Source organism: Chiloscyllium plagiosum, unplaced genomic scaffold (genome assembly GCF_037043375.1).
Source record: "Chiloscyllium plagiosum isolate Xiang-an unplaced genomic scaffold, Cpla_swu_hap1 HiC_scaffold_25, whole genome shotgun sequence".
NCBI classification, from domain to species: domain Eukaryota; kingdom Metazoa; phylum Chordata; class Chondrichthyes; order Orectolobiformes; family Hemiscylliidae; genus Chiloscyllium; species Chiloscyllium plagiosum.
Genome location: NW_028270163.1, coordinates 27888977 through 27913074, shown reverse-complemented (window position 1 = coordinate 27913074; position 24098 = coordinate 27888977). Strand labels below are relative to the sequence as shown.

The window sequence follows — 24098 nt, the reverse complement described above, 5'->3', positions numbered from 1 at the left end:
AGAGCAATTTATTGTACAGGGACCTCAGCAGCAAACAGTGTACAACAGATTCTGTGACTAATCAAATGCTGATTAACCATTCAGATTAAAATGAATAGTCAGCTGATTAAAGCAAGTCAAGTCTTTTGAAATATGATTGCAAACAAGAAATGTATATCTAAATACATTTGAAATGTATCATTGCTATGCTAGCTTATCAGGACTTCAAATTAAGTGAAGGACCTACATTGCAGGACATTAGGTAGCAGCGTAATGCTTTTAAACAGTGCAACTTATTCCTGCCACACCTAGCAGCCATTGCGCAGACTTTCAGAAATTAGTTCTGCAAAACCCTTTCCACTTTGACACCATTATCATGTAGGTTTGAAGATTTGAAAGACATGTACATCTGAAATAGCAGCACAATGGCATTCAAAAACAAAAATCATTTGTGTTTTCTTGAAGCAGCTCATTCCATAAAGATATTATGCTTTCACTTAATCAACTATTGAATTCACCCTTAAAAAGTAGGATAAACATCTGCTGGCCGTTCTGCCTTTGAGATCTAGGCCAAAACAAAACCAATTCAGATCTGTTTAAAGAAGGTTGATATTTTGTTCATATGATTCTTACTAGGTTGGTGCTTTTTGCCTTACCAAGTACAGTCCCACATTCCTGTCTCTTGCGTCAAGTTCTGGCAAATGTTGTGGTACTGTAGTTTCAGATGTGAATAAATCAGCCTTTAGCCCATGGCTGTGCACATACTATATCAACTTTCTGGCACATGGCCACCAGCACAATATGGCAGGCTCAATCAATGCAGCAGGATCATAATATGCATAAAATTCTTTGGGTTCTGTCCATTCCAACAAATAAATTTAAGTTAACTTAACTCAAGTCTGTGCTGCCCCTGCACTTAGCTGGTTGTCTTGGTAAAAGAAAGGCTAGAAGTGTGGAATGAGTGGCTGAGAAATTGTAAATTGTATAACATGTAACTCCATTACACACATTCGAGATTGGGATGCTGGAAAAGCACAGTAGTCAGGCAGCATCCGAGAAGCAAGAGAATAGATGTTTCAGGAATGAGGCTTGTGGGCCGGATAGATGGGAAAAACGATGGACAAGACAAGAGGGCAGTGCCAAACTGGAGGCTTGGGACTGGGATAAGGTGGGGAGGGAGGGGGTGGAAAAAAAGAGGAAAATGAGAAAACTGGTGAAATATACATTAATCCCATGCGGTTGCAGGGTCCCGGCGTGGAAGATGAGGCATTCTTCCTCCAGGTGTCAGGTGGTTAGGGTTTGGCGATGGAGGAAGCCCAGGACCTGCATGCCCTTGGGAGGAGTGGGAGGGGGAGTTAAAGTGTTCAGCCACGGGGCGGTGAGGTTGGTGGATGCGGGTGTCGCAGAGATGTTCTCAGAAATGATCCGCAAGTTGGCGTCCTGTCTCCCCGATGTAGAGGAGACCACATCGGGTGCAACAGATACAGTAGATGACATTTGTGGAGTTATAGGTATATTTCTGTGGGGTGTGGAAGGATCCTTTGGGATCTTGGATGGAGATGTGGGTGCAGGTTTTGCATTTCCTGTGGTGGCAGGAAAAGGTGCCAGGAGTGGGGCGCAGGCTGGTGGGGTTATGAATCTGACGAATGGAGTCACGGAAGGAATGGTCTCTCTGGAATGTTGATAGGGGTGGGAAGGGAAATATATCGAGTGGTGGGGTCTGTTTGTGGGTGGCGGAAGATGATGCGATGTATGTGGGGTGGAAGGTGAGGACCAGGGGGTTCTGTCCTTGTTGTGATGGGAGGGGTGGGGTTCAAGGGTGGAGGTGCAAGTTGTGGAAGAGATGTGCTGGAGGGGAAATTGCAGTCTTTGAAGGAGAAGGCTATCTGGGATTTTCTATGGTAGAATTGGTCATCCTGGGAACAGAAGCCCCCCAGCCCACAAGCCTCATTCCTGATGAAGGGCTTCTGCCTGAAAAGTCGATTCTCCTCCTCCACGGATACTGTCCGACTTGCTGTCCATTTCCAGCACCCCAATCTCGATTCTGATCTTCAGCATCTGCAGTCTGCATTTTCTCCTCTATTACACACAGTTTGAAATGCAACTTTGATGTTCCTTTCCCCTTCACTGAGAGATTACTACCCCTGATTGTTTTAAAACAGTGGTCAATGAAGTCAGGCACTTTATGGGAACATAGGAATTAAGATCAGGAGTAGGTCCTTTGAGGCTGCTCTGCCTTCAATAAGCTCTTGAATGTCAAACTGTTTTGTTCTTTTGTGCTTGCACATGTTGAGTTCATATATTAATTAATTGCCGAATTGAACATTCTTTGTTAAATGAACTAGCGAATAAAAATTCCCATCAAGAGAAAAAAAGCAAGCGAAGGATATCCAAGCACTAGCATCCATTGCCACTTCTGACATGTGCAATAGTTAGATTAAACAGAATTAAATTAACAATGATTTAGTGTGTCCACAATTATGGGGTTGTTCTCCAACAATGTCATTCAGCATTCTTACAAGTTTGTTCACAGTGATTCAAGTTGCAATATTCCAACCAGATGAATGCTTGCACTTTGGCAGAATGCATTCAGATTTCAGAGCATTATTTGGACCCAAAATCTATTTCTGATGTCCAAGTCTTCAGAGTCCAGGTCTTTAACATTGCACTGCAAATGTCTGATCCTTGGACAACTTTAGAAGCTACAATCTCAATGAATTATATGAATAGCTTCAGGGATAAGAAAGTTAGAACATAGAATAATACAGCGCAGAACAGGCCCTTCAGCCCTCAATGTTGCACCGACCTGTGAACTATTTTCAGCTCGTCCCCCTACACTATCCCATCATCATCCATGTGCTTATCCAAGGATTGTTTAAATTTCCCTGATGTGGCTGAGTTAACCACTGACACAGAGTGGTAAGGGCGTGGAATGCCCTGAGTAAAGAACCTGCCTCTGACATCTGTCTTAAAATCGATCAGCCCTCAATTTGTAGTTATGCCCCCTCGTACAAACTGACATCACCATCCTAAGAAAAAGACTTTCACTGTCTACCCTCTCTAATCTTCTGATCATCTTGTATGTCTCTATCAAATCCCCTCTTAGCCTTCTTCTTTCCAATGCGAACAGAACCAAGTCTCACAGCCGTTCCTCATAAGACCTTCCCTCCAGACCAGGCAACATCCTAGTCAATCTCCTCTGCATCGTTTCCAATACTTCCACATCCTTCTCGAAATATAGTGACCAGAACTGTACGCAACATTCCAAGTGCGGCCGCATTAGCGTTTTGTATAGTTATAGCATGATATTGAGGCTCCGGAACTCAATCCCTCTACCAATGAAACCTAACACACCATATGCCGCCTTAACAGCACTATCAACCTGGGTGGCAACTTTCTGAGATCTATGTACATGGACTCCAAGATCCCTCTGCACATCCACATTACCAAGAATCTTTCCATTGACCCAGTACTCTGCCTTCCTATTATTCTTCCCAAAGTTCATCACCTCGCATTTAGCTGCACTGAACTCCATTTGCCACCTCTCAGCTCAATTCTGCAGTTTATCCAAGTCCCCCTGCAAGCTGTAACATTTTTCCAAACTGTCCATTACTCCACCGAATTTAGCGTCATCAGCAAATTTACTAACACATCCACCTATGCCTGCGTCTAAGTCATTTATCAAAATGACAAACAGCAGTGGTCCAAAAACAGATCCTTGTAGCATACCACTAGTAACCGGACTCCAGGCTGAATATTTTCCATCAACCACCACTCACTGCCTGCTTTCAGAAAGCCAGTTTCTAATCCAAACTGCTAAATTCCCCTCAATCCCACGCTTCTGCATTTTGTCCAACAGTGGAACCGCATCAAAGGCTTTACTGAAGTCTATATATACCACGTCAACTGCCCTACCCTCATCTACATGCTTGATCACTTTCTCAAAAAACTCAATGAGGTTTGAGAGACACGACCTGCCCTTGACAAAACCATACTGACTATCTGAAATCAAATTGTTGCTTGCTAGATGATTATAGATCCTTTCCAAAACCTTTCCTACAACAGAAGGAAGGCTCACTGGTCTATAATTACCTGGGTCATTTGTACTGCCCTTTTTGAACAAGGGCACAACATTTGCAATCCTCCAGTTTTCTGGTACTAAACCTGTATACTGAGTTCAGTTATGAGGACAGATTGAAGAATTTAAGACTGCAGAGAACAATGCTACAAGATGATCTAATAGTGGCTTTCAAAGTCACAAGGAAGCTGGCTCGAGTAGATAGAGAAAAACTTTAACTAGGAACAATAGGGCATAGATTGAAACTGATATTCAAAAGAAGCAAGAGCGAAGTGAGGAAAAGCCTTTTCACTCAGCAAGCACTTAGAGTATGGGATGTAATACCTGGAAGTGTGGTGGAGGCAGAGGCATTCAGGAGAGCATTGGACAATTACTTGGATTAAAATAACACAAAGGGTAGGGGGAAAAGGCAGGAGATTAGCACTAAGTAATGATACTCATTTGACAAGCTGCAGCAGCACAATAGGCTGCACGATGATTCATATCCCTCATTAATGTTGTGGCAAAAAGGTAAACAGACACTTGCAAGATCAGGAGGTTAAAACCTAAATAATAAAAGTATTTAAAGGAACAAAAAAGCACTTGAAAATGACAACAGTTGATGCGAGAAAAGATCATCAGCTGTAAGTTCTCCTTCAAGCTATACACCATTCTCACTTGGAACAATATTACCATTCCTTCACTATTACTGGGTGAACATCCTGGAACGATCTCCTAAAGCACTGTTGGTTTACCTACACCACAGGGACTGCAATGGCTCACCACCACTTTCTCAAGGGAAATTGAGAATAGACCTCAAGTGCCGGCCTAGTCAACAATGCCAACATCCAATAAAAACTGTTGTTTGTACAGCACAGTTGGTCACGTTATGAGCTACTGCATGGCTTAAAAACTAAAGTGAAAGTGATCTCTTGTTTGCATCATTACGTCAAAGTGTGCTCAAAACATTATTGGAATTAGCTAAAATGATATACTTCAGGCTATAGAAAGAAAATTCAAAAAGTGATGTTACAGATGATGTCAATCCAAGTCATTCAAATGTAATCAATTTCCAATCAATTAATTCTATAGAAGCAGGACGATGCTGAAACAAAAGTAAAAATCTAAATTCCAATTTTTTACAAAGCCAAACAACAATGTGTCTATACAGTCTTTAGAAGGGACTAGAAAGTCTAAAACAAAATGTGTAAAACCATATCCCTTGGGGAATAGAATATGATAGGATGCTCATGCCAAAGGTTATCAAAACAGGTTTCCCCCCACCAAAAAAAAGTCCTAAAAGGAATTACTAAAAAACCATCCCAGGGGTCGACTCAGGTATACATCAGGCAAAGAAATGAGAGCAGATCACATGCATATCCTTAAAAACTGGAAATGGAGTTTCATATGTTACAATTACAAACAATGTATTATTGTTTATAATAAATGCCGATAAAAAGGTGCACAATGCAACTTTGGCACGATTTGAAATCGGAGTTTTTACGAAGAAGTCAGAAACTGATTTTTCACTCGATTGAATCAAGTTTGATGGTATAACAGACATGTAGAAAACTTTCAGTTGTGGGCCCAGAGGAGCTGCATTGCTCTAGGGATCCACAGGAAAACGGAGGTCTTTATGTCCCTGGACTCATTTCCTTCCTGTCTCACTTCCTCACAGAAAACCAGTTTAAATCATACTCCCTGGCAATTTGAGATGGCTGACTTGATTGTCTGTTGGCAGACACTCATGCCATTCCAAGGAAGAAGCAGAGAAGCTGTAAGTAATGTGGGGTTTGGTTTTAACCCAGACATGAAATTCTGAGCAAATAAGTCAGTTTTGCACTGATTTCGCTTCCCCCCACACATTGCCCAAAACTTACTCTGGGGAAAATAACCTTCTGTTTTTGAAATCAGACCAACTAAGTTGTTCAAAATGTTTTGTGCTCCTCAGAATCTTGGGAAGAATTCAGACTGGTGCCTAAATCGGTGTAGTTAGTGTGCAGAAAGGAAAAAAGAAAGGTCTACCAATTATTCCTAGTATCCGTAAAACAAGTGACAGCTAACTGAATCCTTAGAAAAGTAAAAAAGTTAATATTACTGTGCATTTGGTGCTTTTAGCTAGTATATATCAATACAAGATTCTTTAAAATTGCCACAAATCTGTAATATTTCCTGCTCTTCAACATAAAAATAGTTCAAATGGTTGCAATATTGGTCTTAGTTCGACAATGCTTGAAAGTTTTTTTTCCTGTTTTCCTCTCGTTGCTTTCAGTAAGTACATAATAGAATTAGATTGTCTGTTTTCTGTAGTGACAGTACACACATTGACCTCATTGAAGCAGCAATTGTTTTTAAACAACATTACCAATTCACTTCCAAAAAAGAAAGGAAACTAGATTAAATACTGTGAGAAAATTCTACAGGAATGAATGAAGTTCACAAAGCCACAACATCAAATCACATGATAAAGGCTTCATAATATAACTGGCATAGAATCCAGAGAAAGTGAGGTCTGCAGATGCTGGAGATCAGAGCTGAAAATGTGTTGCTGGAAAAGCGCAGCAGGTCAGGCAGCATCTAAGGAACAGGAGAATCGATGTTTCAGGCATGAGCCCTTCTTCAGGTCCTCATTCCTGAAGAAGGGCTCATGCCCGAAATGTCAATTCTCCTGCTCCTTGGATGCTGCCTGACCTACTGCGCTTTTCCAGCAACACATTTTCAGATAGAATCCAGAGACTACACTTTGCATCTTCATTAGCTGGAAAACACTTAGAGAAGTCCAATGACTATACAAATGCAAGTCTGTTTTTTTTTTTGAGTTAATCACACACCAAACTAATGGCAGTGTGTGGAAGTGGCAAGGTTGAGTGTTGAAACTACTGGCCTTCATACTTTAGGTTTTGGAATCAAATTTATAGTAACTTGTAAATTTAATTGTAAATTTGCAAATGTTAGGCGGGGTAGGGAAATAATACCAGAGGAAGAATTCAGTATTTTCCAAGGAAACATCAATGAATTTGCAGAATAGCCAAATGGTTAGCAATGAACTTCATTACAAGTAAATGTGAGGTATTCCATTTTTGACGAGAAATGTATATTATTTATCACGTATTATTTTGGAAATTAGAGATTTTAATAGGAAGGGGTAAAAGGGATTTGTGACCTCAGTAGGAATTTAAGATGCTTTTTTCTTGAAATAACTTATGTAATTGTAACACCATTTAAAAACAATAAGCCCAGCATAACAAGTAATTTCTAGAACTGAGCCTTGAAGTATTTGGAATTCTCTTCTCCAGAAAGTGGTGAAATCGACTCATTGCTTATTTTAAAAGGAAGAGGTCGCTAGATTCTTCATGAACAAGGTCAGTGGAACAGACAGGTATTGTGGAGTTGAGGCCATAGTTAGATGAGCCATCAGCTTGTTGATGGCAGAGCAGGCTCAAGGGGTAGAACAGCCTGTTCCTTATTGATATTCATACTTGTGCACAAAGTGTACAGAAAACCTGGATTAAACCACAGTGGATTCCTGTGTACAGCTCAGGTTGTGATACCACAATAAAGGACGTAGAGGTACTTTCTAGAAACAGCAAGAAAAATTGCAAGGTATCAAATAAATATCACTACTATAAGACTATGTTCATCATGGTGAACCGATGAATTTCATTCAAAATGGCTGAAGGGCAATTTAATTAGCACACACAAATACATAGGACCATGAACATACACAATCATGTTCCGATGGAAAAGACAGAGTGAGTGTTTTTCGTGTAAAAGCAGAACTAGAGGTTCTCAATATGATTTTAAAATCAAGGATTCATCTGTAGAAATTTCTTTGCCTCAAGCGTATGGACAATATTGAACTCAATTCAATAAAGCGTAGTTACATTTAAAATACCTGTAATTGAGATGAACAATAGAGATGCAAATCAGTGAACCTTAGGAGGGAGAATGAAATAGATGAAGCATGTGAGTAGACCATAGGAATGGATTTGAGTGCATAAATGCAGGAATGGACTGGTTGGCCAAAAAGGTCTTTTTCTATGCTGTATATATTTTATGTAATCTTATATAAACCTGACAAGTTGCTGATTTTCCATACACTAATATTAATTATCTGGTTACTTACTTGGACTTGTGATGTCAGAGGCCCTTCTCAATTTTCCACTTGCTGTTCTTGTAATTCCTAGAGCAACAATAAAAGAACAATTTTCACAATAGGTTCATATACTCATCCTCGATTTCTTTCCTATTTATTTACTGAGAGGAAAGGGAGTGGGTTACACAGATCCTTAGAGCTTGAACAATCTGTTCATTTCAATTGCATATACTGTGGTGTCAAAGTGACAACTTAAAATTAAACTTCAAAGTAGATCCCAATAAGAATCATTATAAATTCTGGTAAATATGTTTGCTGTCTAACTTTATAGCTGAAGATGGCACTGGAAGGGCAGTAGTAAGTGTCTTTATTACCTTATCAAACTTTAGAAATATTAAGGTGAATCACCTGCTTCAGAAAGGCTCAGATGGATGATTCATAATGATTATCGATTTGATTACATAATATCTGCCAAGAAAATGAAAAGTGGAAATACTGAAGAAGAAAGGAAAAACAAAAAATGACAGCTTGTGAAACATAACTGGCCAAAAAGGTTACAATATGGACACACAAATCAGGAGCAAGAATAGGCTATTCAGCCCATTGAGCCTGCTCTGCCACTCAATGTGATCGCGGTTGATCATCCAACTCAGTACCCTGCTTCTACTTATCCCAAATTTAAATTTGGCCCCTTTAGCCCCAAGAACTCAATGATTCTAGCCTTGGGTACCTGTTTAAGTTGAGATTGCAATTTCTTCTCAGTCCAAGGATGTGTAGGTTAGGTGGATTGGCCACACTAAATTGCCCCATGGTGTCCAAGGATGTGTAGTTTAGGTGGATTAAGGGAATAAGGTCAGGGGCTAGGTCTTGGTGGTATACTGAGAGGGTCATGCAGACTCAATTGCTGAATGGCCTCTTTCCACACTGTAGCGATTCTGAGATTGTAACTCATTCTTGAAAATGTTCAATGTTTTGGCCTTAACTACTTTTCTATGACAGAATTCCACAGGCTCATTACTCGCTGGGTGAAGGTTCTCCTCAGATTCAGTCCTAAATGGCCTATGTCATATTCTGAGGCTGTGACTGGTGCTGGATTCCCAGTCATTGGGAACATCTTTCCTGCATTTACCCCATCTGATCCTGTCAGAAATGTATATACGTTTCTGGGAGATCCCTCCTCATTCTTTGAAACTCCACTGCATGTGGTCCTATCCAACCAATCTGCTCTCTCTTCATTTGCCAGTTCTGCCATCTCAAGAATCTGTCAAACAATAATATTATTTCTACTGTCAAGTGATAAATTCAAAAACTGTGAATTACCTTTTCAATGCAGTGTGCACAAACAGATCTATTCAGCATTTATAATCATAGCCACGGTAAGTTGATTATGAAGACACACAGTCTTGAAAACCAGTGTGTGTCAACTGCTGCGTGTGGGAACATAGAATTTAACTGGAGTATACAACAGTCAGATTTGTGGTTAGAAATAGGATTCCTGAACGGAATGTCACCCCTTTATTTTTACCACGATTAGAAGAGATGCAACACAGAGTTGTAAACTTCACAGAAAAGAAAGCCCTGCCTCAAGTATTAGTTTATACAGGAGCAAAGAGCAAATCTGAAGACCTTGCAGTAGGAGTTAAGTTTTGAACTGGAGTCCAAGATTTTAAAGTAGTCTCAGGTTTACTTCTGATGCTGTTCTATAACATGAGAAGCTAGATAAATTGTCCAATATATGCAGTATAAGGTTCAAGATTCTTAGGACATGAAAGACATGTTCTGAGAAAGCTGCAAGTATTTAGGATGGAAGGGTTTCAATCTTGACAGATTGCTGACATGGTCTTATCCTCCAGATAGGATACCTTTATTCAATGCAACATTGCTTTTGTTATCCCTTGGCCATAGGGCGGCACGATGGCTCAGAGGTTAGTGCTGCTGCCTCACAGCGCCAGTGACCCAGGGTCAATTCCAGCCTCTGGTAACCGTCTGTGTGGAGTTTGCACATTCTCCCAGTGTCTGCGTGGGTTTTCCCCAGGTACTCCTGTTAACACACTGGTTAGGTGAATTGGCCATGCTAAATTGCCCATAGTGTTCAGGAATTAGTCAGGAGTAAATGCCAAATCATAAGGTAGGGGAATGGGTCTGGGTAGGTAACCCTTCAGAGGGTCGATGTGGAACTGTTGGGATGAACGGCCTGTTTCCAAACTGTAGAGATTTTATGCAAGTTAGGCATGCCCAACGTGGTAATGAAAAACCCACAGACAATGAGGACAATCAGTTATTTTATACTTGCTGGCATATCAATGTCTAGCATTAAGATATTAAAATTACAGCAGAACATGCTTCTAGACAAAAATGATCCTTCAAGTGATCACAGTTAAGATGGAGTATCAGGCCTTTATACCCTCAGGTCACCTAGTTTCAGTAAGCAGGAGTTACACATCTTTCTGGCTCATGGTTTTTTTTTGGCTAATGGATAGAGGAAAAAAAAAAGGAATATGGCCATACAACCACTTCCATCTTGAAGAACAAGGGCAACAGATATAGGGACATACCTCCTGTAAGCACCCTCCTACACCGCTCACCATCCTGGTCCTGACTTGGAAACATATTACCATTCCTCCACTAGTTCAAAATCATTGCATTCCCTCCTCAGCAACATCATGGGTCTACCTACAGCAAATGGGCTGCAGCTGTTCAAGAACTTAAAAATCACTCTACACCAGCTTATAGTCCATAAGGGTTTATTTGGAAGCACCAGCATTCGGACCGTTGGTCCTAGTGACAACTAGCTACCCGATGAAGGAACAGCATTCCAAAAGCTAGCACTTCTAAATAAACCTGTTGGACTATAACCTGGTGTTGTCATTTTTAAAACTTTCTCCACTCCAGTCCAACACCAGCACCTCCTCATCATGGCTGTTCAAGGCAGCAGCTCAGTGCCACCTTCTGAAGAGCAACTCGGGACAGGTAATAAATGCTGGCCTAGTCAGCAATGCTCATTTCCTATCAGTGAATAGGAAAGAACAAACAAAATTAATTTATTTCATTTTGGGATGGAAGGGAGCAGAAGTTTATATCTGTTTAAAAAAAAGCACAGTGACCACTGCAGAATGCAGTTTGAAAAGAAAGAAAGTTAAGAATTAACTTTTAACTATGACCACTTCCTGTTTAGAAAGCTAATGAACAGACATTTGATGTCTGAAGCTACAATGTAAATGCAATCACTCTGCCAAAGCCTGCAGTCAAATACAGATCTGCTGAACAACTTGAAAAGTTTTAGCTTCTTCTATCCTTCCCATCTGGTCTGCTGTTTCATCATTAATAGTGATCCCCAGTTTGTGTTGTCTCTGCAAACATAAAACTATTTGGTTAGAGACAGAGAGAGAGAGAGAGAGAGAGACAGACAGACAGACAGACACACAGAGAGAGAGAGAGAGAGACACACAGAGACAGAGAGAGAGACACACAGAGACAGAGAGAGAGACACACAGACAGAGAGAGAGACACACAGAGACAGAGAGAGAGACACACAGACAGAGAGAGAGACAGAGAGAGAGAGAGAGAGAGAGACAGAGAGAGAGACAGACAGAGAGAGAGAGAGACAGAGAGAGAGAGAGACACAGACAGACAGACAGACAGACAGACACAGAGACAAAATTAGACAGGAGCATTGGTAAGGTCATGCATGGCTAGCAAAGAAGGTTTGCTCGACAGGATTGGCAGGCCAGTTGGAAAAATGTGTTTCATTTTTAAAAACTCTTAGTCAAGTCCATGTGGATTAAAAAGTATTTAATTTGCCACTGAATGGAGACCACAGAATTCAAAGGGAATATATTTTAACCAAAACCAAGATTGTTCTTCTAATAAATCTCTTCTGTTTCAAAAACGTGGCAGCACTGTCAGTGAGTCACCAGGAGTGACTCAACTTCAGCTGGGCTCACTCTCAAAAAAAGAACTTCAATGGAATAGAACAAAGGGAGGTCATTTATAAGAATCTTTTCCATTTGCTTTGTTAAAATTTAATTATAGGCCCTTCAAACTAATTCCTTTCTTCCAAATTATCAAATCATTCATGGGTTACAGGCATCGCTGGCTGGCCAGCATTTGTTGCCCAACTCTAGTTGCCCTTGAGAAGGTGGTGATGAGCTGCCTTCTTGAACTGCTGGAGTCCCTGTGCTGTGGGTTGACTCTCACTTCCCTTAGGGAGGGAATTCCAGGATTTTAATCCAGTGACAGTGAGGGTACAGCAATATATTTCCAAGGCAATATGTTACGTGGCATGGAGAGGAATTTGCAAATGGTGGTGTTCCCATATATATCTGCTGTCCTTATCCTTCCAGATGGAAGTGGTATGGTTTGGAAGGTCTTGTCTAAGGATCTTTGGTGAATTACACAGTACTTTTTTTAGGGAGTACACACTGTCGTGACGGAGTGTCAGTGGTGGAGGGAGTGGCTGCTTTGTGGAGGTGTGGAATTCAAGCAGACTGCTTTGTTCTGGATGGTATCAAGCTTAAGTGTTATTGGGGGTCATCGAGGTAAGTGGGGAATATTCCATCACAAACCTGATTGATGTCTTGTAGACTGTGGGCAGGCTTTGAGAAGTTAGGTGGTGAATTGCTTGCCACATTATTCCTAACTTCTGACCTGCTCTTGTAACTGCTGTTTATGTAGTACGTCCTGTTGAGTTTCTAGTTAACCCCCAGGATGTTGATAGTGGGAGTTTCAGTGTTAGTAACACCATTGAATGTTAAGGGCAATGCTAAGATTTTCTCTTATTAAGGATGGTGATGGCAAAGAATTTTGTGGTTTGAATGTTACTTGCCTCTCACCCCTCTCTCCCCTCCCACAACAGCACTGGGCCCCTCTAGTCCTCACCTATTTTCCCACCAGCATCCACATCCAAAGGATCTTTAGTTGCCACCTCCAGCGGAGTATCACAATCAGACACATATTCCCCTCCCGTATCAGCCTCCCGCAAGGACAGTTCCCTCTGGAACACACTGGTCCACTCCTCCTTCAGGTCACTGTTGGAATATTACATGCAATTCTGGTCTCCTTCCTATCGGAAAGATGTTGCGAAACTTGAAAGCGTTCTGAATAGATTTACAAGAATGTTGCTAGGGTTGGAGTATTTGAGCTATATGGAGAGGTTGAATAGGCTGGGGCTGTTTTCCCTGGAGCAACGGAAGGGTGATCTTATAGAGGTTTACAAAATCAGGAGGGGCATGGATAGGATAAATAGACAAAGTCTCTTCCCTGGGGTGGGGGAGTACAGAACTAGAGGGCATAGGTTTATGGCGAGAGGGGAAAGATATAAAAAGAGACCTAAGGGGCAACTTTTTCATGCAGAGGGTGGTAAGTGTATGGAATGAGCTGCCAGAGGAAGTGGTGGAGGCTGGTACAGTTGCAAGATTTAAAAGTCGTCTGAACGGGTATATGAATAGGAAAGGGTTTGGAGGGATATGGGCCGGGTGCTGGCATGTGGGACTAGATTGGGTTGGGATATCTAGTCGGCACGGACAAGTGGACCAAAGGGTCTGTTTCTGTGCTGTATATCTCTACAACTCTAAAACAATCACAAAGCCTCGAGGCACCTTCCCCTGCAATCACAGAGGTATAATACGTGCCCATTTTCTTCCTCCCTCCTCAGTATCCAAGGCCCCAAACATGCCTTCCAGGCAAAACAATGCTTTGCCTGCACTTCCCACAATCTAGTCACTGCTCACAATGTGGTCTCCTCTACATTGGGGAAACAAAAGCATAGACTGGGTGACCGCTTCACAGAATACTTACGTTCTGTCTGCAAAAAAAAACCGCAAACTTCCAGTTTAATACCATCATGTCCCTTGGCCAATATCTTGGTCTCAGGCTTGTTGCAGTGCTCCAACAAAGCTCAGTGCAAGCTGGAAGAACAGCACCTCATTTTCCGCATGGGAACTCTACAACCTTCCAAACTATATAGAGTTCGGCAACTTTAGGGCTTGAGACACCTTCTCCCAAGTCCTTACCCAAATCCCCAAGACACCAGGCCTTGTTATCGCATGGCCCTGCTGTTACACACATTCCATTGTTGTGATTTATAGTTCCCATTAGTAGCTATTCATTCTCCTAGGCTGATAGTTAGCCACTCCTTCGGCTGTCCAACTGTCCCTTTCCCTCTTTGGGCTCTACCTCCACCTATTGTTTACACATTTACCCCTCCCCATCTCTATCTTTTGCATTTATAAAAAACATTCCTAGCTACCATCAGTTCTGAGGAAGAATCACTGTTTCCGAAACATCAACTCTGATTTCTCTCCACAAATGATGCCAGACATGCCGAGTCACTCCAGCAATTTCTGTTTTGGTTTTGGATTTCCGGCATCCACAGTTCCTTTAGTTTTTAAACCACAAACTTGTGTACTTTCCCTCTGCTGCTACATTTGGCAGCTCGGACCAGGCACGATGGAACTGCACTCATGGTCCTTGAGCTTTTTAACCAGTATGAAGATTGCTCAATTGCAGAATTATCTTTTATGTAAAAATTAGAGTTAAACCTTCAAGACTTTCAGAAACAGTTAGAAGATGCTGCTCCACTGATTTACTTTCAATAATAAGGATAGGGGCTGGGAACTCATGAAGGCTGACATTTTATGTACCATTCCCTACCTCAGGAAATGAGCTGGCGGCTGTGGGGAGGGAAGGAAAATGGGCAAGATGTATAAAGTCAGGTGGCATGGCAGTGAAGCTACAGCTGTTATCTGCAGAGAGAGTGTAGCTATTAGTCAGCCTGTCTAACCTTAGATCAGTTGAGGGCCTAAACTAATCAATTAATATAGTCAATAGTATTTTACCCATGGCAAAGTGGTACTTATGCATCCCTGTGTTTGGCAGGTAAACCAAGTGGGCTTGGGAGGGTATGAGTTCCTTCCTGTTTCAGTGCCCTGTGCCCAATGGAGCGGTTTATAAGTGGTGAACATTGCACCCACCGGTGTCCCCCTGTCCCTATTTGTGAATGCTTATACATCTCATATTGGAGTTTGCCTGATCGAACCCAGTGAAACCACCCAACAACCCTGCTGTGCAGCCTCCAAACTGCTCCTTCTTATCAGAGACTGGCTGCACTTCCAGCATCACCCACAGCTGACTATTCTGCTGGTATTAGCAACTCTTGGAAGCAGGACGTTCACTCAGGTTGGGGTGGAAATTCTGATCTGATTTTATGAATAGCGGCATCGGAGAAGAGGGATGCAGTGGTGAAAGGCAGCAAGGGCCCATAAATGACATTGAAATCTTTGATAAATGTCAATCCTTATCATCTTATGATATCCTCCATCAGAATTGAGATCCATGAACTGTTTGATAACCAAAATTTGTTTATTTATGTAATAACATTTCATATTGAAAAGTGACGAGCCGCATAATTTTAATCATGAACCATTGACCTAAACAACTGCCAAGAGGCAAAATGCAAGCACATTCTTACTAAGAAAATTAATCTGAGTATTCACCAGATCTCCCATTATTACAAATTTTATTTATGCTGTATCTCTGGAGTTTCCATTAGATAATTACCCAATTTCTCAGGAGGTTTTCACGGAAGATAAAAGAAAAGGAGAAACTCCATGAAAATTCGAGGCTTCAATCTATTTAATGTGAAGGAAAAGCAAAGCATTGATATTTAGTAATTATGGTTGCTAAACGTTTTGTTCTTATACCTGTTATTTTTTACTTTTTCAGGAGACTTTAACATTATGGATCAATGAGCAATTTACATTGAAACTGGCAAGTCTCCGAAGGAACAAATCTGCATTAACACATACACTAAAACAGATGTGTCAATTGATTTAGTGTATAGGGTTTTCCTAAGATTGACATGGACTTTGGAATTGATAGTTACATTTATGTTGAACTAAACTATTTAACTATTTCACCAAGAAATAGATTTTAACTTAAATGGTTCTGTGCAGTAAACATCCTTTAGGGAACTACAGGATGATTCAGTCGGCATGCCTCATGTTCTCCAGTGAGTAATACATCATGACTGCAAGTTAATTGTTACACCTCGATATGTTCATTCATGCAGTAAATTCAAGGGCATAGATTAAAATCATACGAGACTTTACATCTTTGTACATTGCCTCGCCTTTACTATAAAATACGAAACATATAATGGGAGAAGATCAGATGTCAAATGGTAAACGTTATTAAAATTAAAGTATGCTATTACAAAAAAAATTCTGATTCACTCAAACATATTATGACCTTGAGTTATATTACAGAAAGCATTGTATCAAATTTTTGACTGTTTGCCCTTTGTTTTGTTGGAGAAGCAGTACTGTTGCATTGACATGTGCCAATAAAGCAACACTCCATAACCCTGATGGGCTTCCACAAATACAAGTTTGTGACATAATGTTAGCATTAACTTGGTATTGAACTCGAAAATTCTCTGATGACATATTTGGGGTTGAGTGTCTGTTTAACTTGCAGTACTGTAGAATGTTTTAGCAGTTTTTTGTTGCAGGCATTAGTTAGCTTGTCTGAAATGGAAGCTCATGGGAGAGGTCATGCCCTTCAAGTCAAGCACAACCTTGTATATTATGTGTTTAAACATTTGGCTGACCGGCATTCCCTCTTTTGAAAGTCATATGGTGCAGTATCCATCCTGAGGCATAGAAGCCAAACATTTTCAGATTGAAAAGCTGGTTTGTCAACTCCTGACTAAACCTACTTTAAGCTGGATAGCTGATGAAATTGGTAAGAAAAGGTCCATGGGAAGGTTTCATTTTATGGAAGTTAATGATGGTCTCCGGCGTTACAAACTATCAATAAATTCATGCTAAATTTTAACTCTGTACATCTATTTGGCACTGATGAGTCTGTAATAAATTTTGTGTTGCATTGACCTGAACAGGTACAAAAGACTCTGTGCAGCTTAAGGATGCAACCACTGGCTGAGGTTATATGAATCGGCATTTGCTTTCCAGTTACAAACATTTCCTGAACCTTATGATTGGGGTTCATCAATAACAATAGCCAAACTTGGAAGTCACAGCATACAGTTTACGATTTTTTTAAAAATGTGTTTGCAACATAGAAATATATAGATAATTTAGAGTTGTAAAATACACATATACTCTGCCATTTCCCTTCTCACAATTGCTATGCCTGTCCTTTGATTTATTTTCATCTTCATGGTTTCAGTACAAGATCTTGGGCCAATGCTACCACAGGAATTTCCATCCTGCTGTTTAACACATGAATTCTGTTTGTCCAAGCAATGATACCAAAGCTTATTTCTTTATGCTATTTTAAAATATTTACCGTTCTTGAATTCGTGCCCCATTGTACCAGCCATTCAGTAATGTACTGAGATAACAGATATAACTTAAATGGGATTTACTCACAGCCACCTCCTGACTTGTCATAGTGCCCAGTTAACATAGCACAGGCCCAGAGAATTGGAAAATGTGACTAACCTTGTAAAGAAAAAACTGTTGTAGTTGGCACACTAGCATTTACAAACAATTGTAAAACAATTTTGAAGTATGAAGAATAAGATGGATTCAGTGAAATTGAAGGGTATGCTCTTCTTACAACCAATTTGGGAAGGGGCGGGGGGGGGCGGGGGTTTGGCATGGGTAAGAATTGGCTTCCTCGGAGGGAGGGTCACTGGACCCGAAACGTTAACCAATTTCCCTTCACAGATGGTTCCAGAACTGCTGAGCTTTTCCAGCAACTTCTGTTTTTGTTTAAGAACTGGCCTCCCTCCTAATCCTGTCTTGGTCAGTCACAAATATTTTTTCTTTTTAGGCACACATACTGACAAAAGAAATTGAAGGAACCAATTAAATGGACTTTTAAGTAGAAGGAGAAAGAATCTTATACACTATTCCAGTGGGGGGAAAAAAATGAAGATGCAATATTAAACACATTCAGAATTAATAAATTTTAGAAAAACAAAGATTGGCATAGACAGGGAAAATAAAGTTTAAGCAGTGTAAAAGTTCTTCCACATGTTGAGGTGTCATCATCGGAGATTGCAGTTGTTTTATTGTAGATTGGTACCCTCTGCAATGGGGAAGTTTGTAGATTTGCTTTCTCAGTGGGTTTTGTTTTGAGGTGATGAGTAAAACAAAACAGGGAGAGAGAAAATTTTCTAGTCCTTGCTTACAAATCCATTTCTTCTCTCAGACTGTTCAAAGAAATGGCTGTTGAAATACAGCTCATGGTGAATTCCTGAGTCTAGGTTAATTGCCTTTCCAAGCTGGCTAGCTGATAGATGAATCTTTCACCAGTGTGAAAGTATCACACAAACGTGAACTTAAGCAGGAGATGCAGATCTCTCCACATGGACTCAGTTGCCCGGCTTAAATTAGATGAGTACTTGCATTTTTTGGCAAAGAAAAACCCGTTAATCACAGTAAGTTTCTACCAAGGGTAATATTGACATTTTTCATACAATATTCCAATGTTTAGTATATTATGCAACTGTCTCTCTGCTGCCTCTGCCATGGACAGGATGCTCTTCAGAAGTCAGTATGATCTTGATGAGCCAAATCACCTGCTTCCACTGTAGGGAATCTATGATTGCATATTTTTCCACAAGTTCCATGTATCAAATGACCTATTATTTGTGCAATCAATTATACAGGACCTTGTGATGATTAAAAAACACGTGTCAATATTTTTTAAGATGCCATTTGTAGGGTAGATGGTAGCTCTTACATTATAATGCATTTTGAATAAGTAGTTCAAACTCTAAATATGACTCGTCCTAAATATTTGGCTTCAAAGACATACTTAATTTGGCATGGATGAGGAAAATGGGAGAAATCCTTGACTTAGTGGTGGCTTCTGATTAACAAAGATTAATAGGTTAATATTCTAATGCAGAGACCTGAATCCATAACCTAGGTCGACACTCCAGTGTATTATACCAAGAAACTGAGGAGTGTAAAAGGCCCTGTGGCACTGTTTTAAACAGCAAGCATTATAAATATTCTCAGAGTCCTATATATTTCTTCAACATTTTTAAAAGAGAGATTGTGACCATTATGAAAAATATGGAATGAGCTTTAAAGAGTTTTGGGAGACCTTGAGGTTGTGCCAAGTGCTATGAAAATCAAAATTCTTTGTTTTAGCTGGGTATTGGAAGTTATAAAGAAGCAACCACACTTGGATTGTAACAAACATAAAAAATGTCCAAAATACAAGAAAACTTCATTTCAATGAAGTTGGGAAAAGCAGCAAATTGGTAAAAATCTCTTTCCAATAACTCTGAAAATTCCACATTTTTAATATTTATTCAAAAGTGCTCTTGTTTATAGCTTCATGCATTCAAAATGTTTTTCTTGATTTAGTTGGAAATATGGGGTCTGGCTGGGTGCTTATAAAATCATTGAAGCTCAGAATAAAAACTTAACAGTTTCTGCTGTTTCCAACAGTAGGTTTTAGTAATGAATACAGTTTATTTTATCAGCTTAGATTCATGTTAGAAATATTGCCACGGAGGCTTTTTTGGCATTGAGGAAGAATGGCTATATTATCTTAACTCTTCTGGATACAGGAGCTGTCCTCTTGCAATGAATGTTCTGGACTAGCTAAATTGTGGAACTTTAAAATAAAACCATTGGCTCACTTTCCTAACAAATGAGAAATCTACAGAGATGGGTCAGACAACATACACAGTTTCATCAGTTCAAGCACACATTATTCAAGCATGCAAGGGTGTTCTTAGATGTTTGATTTTTTAATCTAAAGAATAGTTCAACTGTCAAGAAAATTGTGTCCTGCATATAGTACAGTATAATCAAGGCCCTAGCTCCATGACTTGGTTTAAAAACCTTTGTTTTAAAAAGGAGTCTATGTTGAGAAAATATTATTAAATCATTTTCAAACAGTGGTGTGATTAACAGTAAAGTGGAGCATGAGGCACTATTTTGCTGGTCTACTTTTCTGTTCTTCCTCTCTCTTCCCTCCATTGTCTCTTTGAAATGGTGAAAGAAAACTGGGCCAGAGACAATTTTTGTTTGTTGGTTCAGGACACTTTCAGGAGTGGGAGGTGCATGGTGGCAGTGAGTGAAACAAAGGTTTACGTATTGCAGATAAACAACTATCTGGGCCCATACTGGGGTTCAATGAGCACATTGTCTTGCAGGATGGGATCATTTGCAATTTTATTGCACAAGGTTTTTTTCTCCTTCTAGGAGACACTGTCCCTGTGGCAATGTACATGAAGCATTGATGGGCCTGCTGATTTTTGGCTTCCAAGCAGCTTCTAGAAAGTTATGGCCAAGTCCAGTCATATAATTAAAGTAGCCATCTTTGTTGCTTAATGGTGTTTTTAGAAACACTCACTAAAATGTAGATATGTATTGAAGTTATTTTATTTAATCTGTGATATTACTGTACATTTAAAACAATAATAATGCAATACCCAATACTGTGGCTCATTTGCCATAAATAACCAAAAGCAAAGAGAGAATTACTCTAGCTGTACCACAGCCAAATATCTTTTTTTAAGGAAAAGTGAAGAGAAAAGTAGAGAGAATGTGTGGTCTTTGTACCTGTTTTCTAGCACAGATACTACCAACAAATACATCAAATGACAATATCCTCCAAAAATTTGTGTCTCAGCGGTTTTGAAATATCTGATCCCAGGTAGACACACACACACACACACACACACACACACACACAGTCAGCAGACAGACATTCTGCCAGCCTCACAGTCCTGCTATAATGTTCCAAGTCAGGAGGTCCATTGGCCTAACCATGTCTTGTGCAGGGGCATTCCAGTCCATTGGCCTAACCATGTCTTGTGCAGGGGTATTCCAGTCCATTGGCCTAACCATGTCTTGTGCAGGGGTATTCCGGTCCTAAGTCCCCAAAGTGGTACTTATGGTTGTTCATTTTACCAGAGATTTCAATTCCCTCTCTATTTGATGTCTGTTTCAAACTGGCAGCATCTCCTAAATGAAATTGTAAATAAGAGAAAAGTAATCTAGAAACCAGGAAAGGAAACAGAATTCAACAGGGCTCAAGGTTTCACAGAAACTATGGGGTCCTATTCTTTACTCGAGAGTGGAGACAACTAGGAGGATACAATAACGGAATGATACTGGACTGAAAGCAAGTTGGGAACAAGCTTGAAGGTGAAAAAACAGGAATGGAAAGGTTGAATACTCAAAGTATGTAGAAGAAAATGCCAAGCGAGGGTGTGTGTAAGGAAGGGAGCATCTTGTGTGGGTGACAGCTGAGAAACAAGCAAAAATGTTCTATTAAAGTCATTTGTCCCACTGGCAACAGGAAAAAAAAACAAATATTTAAAATGTCAACTCATTTGTGACCCTCCTGGGAGATGGAGTCAGATTTTAATAATGGGCAGACTGAAAGATAAGTGGAATTATAAGCACACTAAAAAAGTTTTTTTTTTACTTTAACATTATGACATGACCACATTTGGACAATGCAAAAAACAAATTCATAATATAGACATTTTGGAGACAACATGGGCCACTGTTTAAAGACGTCGTTTAGCTATACACAAACACATTCTGGAATTTAAAAAGGTCCTAATTTTCAGATCCTGACCAATCCACATTTAAATTTTGACTGAAAGCTGGATCTGAGACCAGGTAGGTGAATGGATGTGGACATGCAGCAGATATCCAGGCATCACCACCTCAGGGAATTTGATAGGTCCAATGAGAGGGTGCCTGGTACAGAGGGAGGCTTATTCCATCAGGAGACAGGTGCCGTCAGGTCAGTGTATGCTCAGGTAAGTAGTAAGCACCTGGGCTGTTCAGGGGGTTGTCACTCTCATACTCCCAGAAGACCAGGAGGAAGAACAAATACAATCGAGACCAACATGAACACAACAAAAAAGGCAGCATTTGGCATAGGGAGAGCACTGTTTGATTTGGAGTTCAGTGGTGTTGAAGCACTACACCCATCGCTGAAGGGCAGAGTCCCCATATATCAGGAACATGGGAGTGAAACAAGAGGACAATGGAGGCCTTACAGTCAGCAATGGATTTATTGGTGGATTCTGAAGTGACCAAGAGCCAGTGTTGCAAAATGCAGTGACTCTCCAAGTAGATTGTCTCCGTATTCTGTACCGTCAAAGACTTCGTACACTGCTTGCCATACCATGCCCTGCCAGAAGCTGCCAGAGACACAGTACATTGTCCTTTCTAACTGCTCAATTCCAGATTGGTTGTAAACTTTAGCATCTCACCATGGTCATACACCACTGCAATACAGAGCTCACTGCAGCCCTGGCTGGACACTACTTTCCATTCCAGAGAGATAGAAGTTTGCAGGTACAAAAGACAGTTGGTATCACATGCACTAACCTCTCCAAATGCAGGACATCACTGACTGCATCCATGAGGCCAAAAGTAACCAATGAATGGCCAGGAAGGTTCAGCAACACAAGGTAGACACACATACGTATGTCACATGGGCTACTTGAATCACAGTCGACCTATTTGCAGGCTCTCATGGTCCACATTAGCAACTTTGCTTTCTCCCTGGCTCACCATTATCTCCTGCTTTGACTGTCCGAAGGTTTATCCCTTGCACACCCTCCCAACCCACACCCTGCCTTTAGCAGGTATACCAATGTTTTCCTAGTTCCAACCAGTTATGAAGGGTGACTGTACCTGAATGTTAATTTGGCTTTCGCCCTGCCGATGCTGCCAATTTGGTTGAGTTTCTCCAAAAATATGTTTTTGTTCTGCCATCCTCGGGATCAATTTGGTAAACCTTTGGTAAATAATAGAGTCTATTGAAAATCAAAACAACTTAAGTCGATTGCAGGCTCTGGAAGCAGGGTGGTTCAAGTTGGTCTAGAGTGCAGCTTGTGGCAGAGCAATAAATAACATATGCAACTTCAGGCTTTCTGCATTAATCTGTATTTGTATTTAATCCTATAGCCACAAAAAAGAAAATCAGTGGAGAATGGTGGTGAATGCTGACAGCAGAATTGTTATATAGTGTGTGTTTTGGTTTAACATTGAAATATTTTAGAAAGACCTTTGTTGAATTTATTATTTCGTTCAACTTTCATTTAGTGCTGACCAACAAAGTGAAATATATACCTGTGCTTCAATGACAGCTGTAAACTAGCGACAAGAGTTGCAGTTAAACTAAATGGGATTCAAAGTCAGGTCAGGTTACACAACATAAAAATCCATATTTTAAATCAAATATCTTACTTGGTTCAGCTTTTTTTGAATTGCTTTTCACAGGTCCCTTTCATTTTTAGTCTACAATTGCAAGAATTAATTCAGAGTGTGAGACCTTACAGAAATCCAGGACATGCATACACACACAAATCTATCAACTCGATGCTCTACACGCTTCAGATTTTCTGATCTGATAATCAAATATTCTGGTGCTTACTATATATCAGTATTTTTCTTTCAGTGTCGCTGGGTCAAAATCTTAAAACTTCCTCCCCAACAGTATTGTGGGACACCTGCCCCAAATGAACAGCAGCAGTTCACCAACACCTCCTCAAAGGCAATTAGGGATGGGCAATAAATGCTGGCCCAGCCAGTGATGTCCTCATGACATGAATGAATTTTTAAAAAAAGTAGTGAAAGGGAGGAAGTACAGAACAGAGGGGCATCACACTGAACTGGATTACTATCTGACAGTCAAGTTACACAAATACTTTTCCAATGCATTGCAACAAAAGTCATTTCATGATGCATTTTAACTTGTTCTATTCCATGTTCTGGTGATAAAAGAAAAAAAAAAAACCCAAGCAACCTCGCCAAAGTCTGGATATTGTATGAAACAACTCAGAAATTCTGCCATGTCCTGGGACTGACATAACCGACTCCAATAACTAAAATTATCCTTCTTTGTGCCTGGTATGACTCCAACCTTTTCCTTGATTCTCAATAACTTGAAGCTTACCAGGGTTTCCTGATGCCACATTAATTAAAAACCTGCCTTGAGTAGGCA

General features: G+C 40.3%; 1 protein-coding gene across 2 annotated transcripts in view; it reads right to left on the bottom strand.

Annotated features, from left to right (window-relative positions):
* Positions 1-24098, bottom strand: part of LOC122562098 (neuronal-specific septin-3-like) — a 290456-nt gene that overhangs the window by 246083 nt on the left and 20275 nt on the right. For both annotated transcript variants that reach the window (XM_043714621.2, XM_043714623.2), the window contains exon 2: positions 8163-8219. In XM_043714621.2, coding sequence (XP_043570556.1) covers positions 8163-8219 — 57 coding nt within the window. The remainder of the gene's footprint in view (positions 1-8162; positions 8220-24098) is intronic.